At 57.8% G+C, this 3,648-nt stretch overlaps 1 protein-coding gene across 1 annotated transcript in view; it reads left to right on the top strand.

The window, feature by feature from the left end:
* Positions 1 to 3,232, top strand: part of GDPD4 (glycerophosphodiester phosphodiesterase domain containing 4) — a 58,247-nt gene extending 55,015 nt beyond the window's left edge. The window contains exons 15-16 of the mRNA XM_019525612.1: positions 805 to 887; positions 1,399 to 3,232. Of these exons, the coding sequence (XP_019381157.1) occupies positions 805 to 887; positions 1,399 to 1,430 (115 nt within the window). The 3' untranslated portion in view covers positions 1,431 to 3,232. The remainder of the gene's footprint in view (positions 1 to 804; positions 888 to 1,398) is intronic.
* Positions 3,233 to 3,648: the final 416 nt, after the last annotated feature.

Here is a 3,648-nt window from a genome sequence, read left to right as displayed (position 1 = left end):
GCTGATCTGTCCCGCTCCCTACCGGAGCTGGCCAGTTGTGGGCCCAGGGCAGATTGGCTGGTGTGGGGACCCTCCCCCACCTCGGTCTCCGCCTGGGGCCTGTGCTGGAGTCCTCCCAGGCATGCATGCCCACAATCTGCCAGCCGGGTGACAGGAGCCAGGTGCTGCCTCCTGGGGCCAGTGGCAGCACTGATCTTCCTGGTGCTGGGTGTGGGCTGCACTCAGCGCCGGTCTGTCATCTGGCCTGCACCCCTGGGAGGACTCTGGCACAGCCTTGCAGTCCTCCTGAGGGTGCGGGGAGCCCCCAGTCCGCCTGCCAGATGAGAGGAGCTGGGTCCTGCCGCCTGGGACCAGCGGCAGCAGTGATCTTCCCCGTGTTGGTCCCAGGCGGTAGCACCTGGCTTCTCTCATCTGGCCGGCTCACACCCCCAGGAGGACTCGGGCACAGCCCTGGCAGCCCTTCCAGGGGTGCCAGTGGGTCTTCATCTGCCTGCCTGCTGTATTTTATGTTTCCTCATAATAACCTATGGGCAAAACATCGAAACAGCGTCAAAACGGTAAAACAGTTTTGACGAAACGAAACGGAAGAGTGCTTTTGAAACTAAATGAAACTTGAAACGAAACGCTGTTCCGTCGCAACGGGAGTCGAATCAGATGGACGCTGTTTCGCACAGCCCTCGTGGAGTGCAGTGTGCCAATGAGCCCATGCAGATCAGCACCAGCAGGCAGAGCATTTAGTCCTTTCCAGAGGCTGGGCCCAGCCTTCGCCTCACCAGGCCTTCTCCATGCATTTTCTCTTCCCAGGTGGAGGGAGCAGAGCTGCTTCTGCTGCTCCAACAGCAGCGGCCCGGTGCTGGAGAACAGCACGTACAACAAGTTCCGGACTGGTGAGTTGGGCCCGCGGGGCCGTGTATTCCCCCGGGTGGGTACTACTCACTGAACGTGGGGCACTTCCACGTTGCACAGCGTGGCAGGGGGATGCGGCACCTCGCAAGCCCTGCCCGTGTCAAAGGCAGTGCCCGGTTGGTGCAGCGGCAAAGGGGACCTGGTCATTCAGGCTGGGCAGTCCAAGGTGGCTGAAGGAGATGCCAACCACATCACTCCCTTGCGTGGTGTTGTCTAAGAAGCTGGTGGGCCATCATCTAACCAGACCGGTGGGTTTAGGTTCAGGTGGGCCTTCGCCGTCTCAGTACTTAATAGCCAAAGCCCAGCAGCCACCTCTCACCAGGGCAGTGCTGCACCATTTGGGATGCTTAAAAACACATTGGCAAACCCATCTAACCAAAACTTGCCCTGGCAGAGAAAAGCATGCCCTTTCCCACTGCCTTGGCTACTTCACACCAAGCTACAGGATGCCCAGGGCTGGGAGCAGCCCCATGAACAGCCTCTCTCTTTCAGAGCTCAATGATTTGCCATCTGTGCTGGTCTAACGGAGCAAGCCCCCAGGTGTGGATCCCCGGCCCACGGCACAGAGAATGGATGTTGCCCAGAAGCTAAAGCTCCACGACGGCATTGGCCTGGGGACTCAGCCCAGGGTGACTGCAAGTAACTTAAGCGAGAAGGGCCACCCTCATGCCTGGTGGGAGGTCCCAGCTTAGGCCTGGAGGTTGGCAGGGGAATATGGATTAGCCCAAGATGCCTCACACCTCTGGCCCACACCTTGATGCCCATGAGGTGCCCCCTCTCTTCTTACATGCCTCGGACTCCTCCTAGATAGCTCTACCTGGAGGGAGCCCTTGGAGGTTGCTTGGGAAGTCGGATGGATGGGCAAGCATGTGCAGCCAGAAGCTGAGATATAAGAGGAAGGGGGTCTCGAGCCAGAGCTGGGCCTGTCTCAGTGCTCCCACCCACCCTTTTAATATCATAAAAAGTCTCATGGAAATGTGGCTTTTCCCAAGTGCATAACCCCCCTTGTTTTTTTTAATGTATTTTTATGTGGAGAACTAGAGCCACTCTGTACAGCGCGCTTCTGCCAGGCTCCCTGAAATCACCTGCTTCCAGGTGGGAAGCTGCGTGTCACCGTCCCCCTTGCCGTGGTGAGGGGCAGCCCCAGCTACAGCCTTGAGGGTTGGGTAGGGTGGCAGCCAGCTCACCGGGGGTGTTGCGGGGGGTCGGGAGGTAGCGGACTTGATCCAAACTCCATCCAAGTCAGTAAGTGTCACACCCCTGGTCTTACTGGGCTTTGGGCCAGGGCCCAAGAAGAGCATGTGGTTTCAATGGGTTAGCACCTCCTTCACAGTTGAGCCCCAGTGTGGCTGGGGTGACTGCACCGTTGGTGGAAGGGCCCTGCGGCATGACACTCCTCTCACTTGGCACTCCTTGGGAAAGAGGGCGGCTGGGATGGCTGAAGAGCTTTGGCCACCCAGTTCCCACTGACACCAATGGGAAATGGGTGCGTAAAGCCCCAAGGCACCATGCAGATCTGCACCCTCGCGTCCCAGAGGGCCGGGGTGGCAGAGGCATGCCTTCCACCCAGTCACCTCCAGTAAGCATCTGAATCCCCCAGTCTCAGCCCTGCAGTTTCCCAGCAGATTGAACGTGTTACAGAGAACTTGTCCCATGCTTCACCTCGCTTGCCCCTCCTCTGGGCTGTGCCCTGTGTCTCCTGCCTCTCCTGGCAACCCCCCTTCAGACCTTGGCATGGTCAGGGCTGCTCCATACTGCGTGCATCTGAATAGTCCACATGTGCTGCTGCAGCAGCATGTGAAGGCTGCTTGTCTTGGTGCCGTATGGGCCGGCGGGTGGAGTTGAGAGTCCATGTCTGCCCACAACGTAGGTACAGCCTAGGGAGAGGGCGATGCCATGTTTCACTCCACCCTGCTCTGCCTCAGCCCTGCCAGGAGAGAGGAAGAAGCACATCTCCTCTTAGGGCAGCCTCCCCAGAGAGGTCAAGCACGTGGGGACTCACTCATGGTCTTGGAAATGGGGACTCAGTGCTTTGGAGACATGACCCCCATGACTATAAACCCAGCGCACAATCTGTGCTGCACTGACTTGCCCATGAGTCCCACCCCCCAAAACTTTCCCCTTCAGAGCATCCCTTATCATTGGCCCTAAATCCAGATGGTTGCTGGATTCCCATGGTGGGCCTCAGCCCTTGGTTTTCCCTCTCTGTGCGGGGAGGGGGGGTCAGCGCTTTCTAGGACTAAGCCATACAACCCGTACTTGAACATGCAACGAGGCGTTTCTTTGTACACAGCAGCTGCTGTTTTGAATAAAGTTGAGCTCATGCTCTCGGGTGCTGTTATGAGCTCATGCTCTCGGGTGCTGCCGGCCTGGGAGGAAGGCCCATGGCGCCTGTTATTCAACATGGGCATACAGGTCCTGTAGCCCCAAAGAGCTGGGCTTTTTCTGCTAAATAAAACTCCCGGCCCAGAGAAAGAGACAATGACGTCAGCTCTCATAGCATCACGGCCATTGGGTTTGGGCATTGGGTTTCGGGAACGTCCAAGCAGCAAAACAAAACTCCCTCTGGGCAAGAGGCTGGAAATGATGAGACTGAGCAAGGTCTACAGAAATGGAGTACATCCCCACTCTGCATGCTTCTCTTCGCCTTGCTGCGGGGTAACGCTTGCCAAAGACCAATGGCTGGAGCCACACAAGGATTGAGGCTCAGCCTCTTCGGACCCGTAAGACCGACATTTTGGC

The sequence above is a fragment of the Gavialis gangeticus genome, unplaced genomic scaffold (genome assembly GCF_001723915.1).
Source record: "Gavialis gangeticus isolate Ggan-Ray unplaced genomic scaffold, GavGan_comp1, whole genome shotgun sequence".
Lineage (NCBI taxonomy): Eukaryota > Metazoa > Chordata > Crocodylia > Gavialidae > Gavialis > Gavialis gangeticus.
Note: the sequence above shows the minus strand (reverse complement) of the source record. Positions and strands in the feature narration are given on the sequence as shown.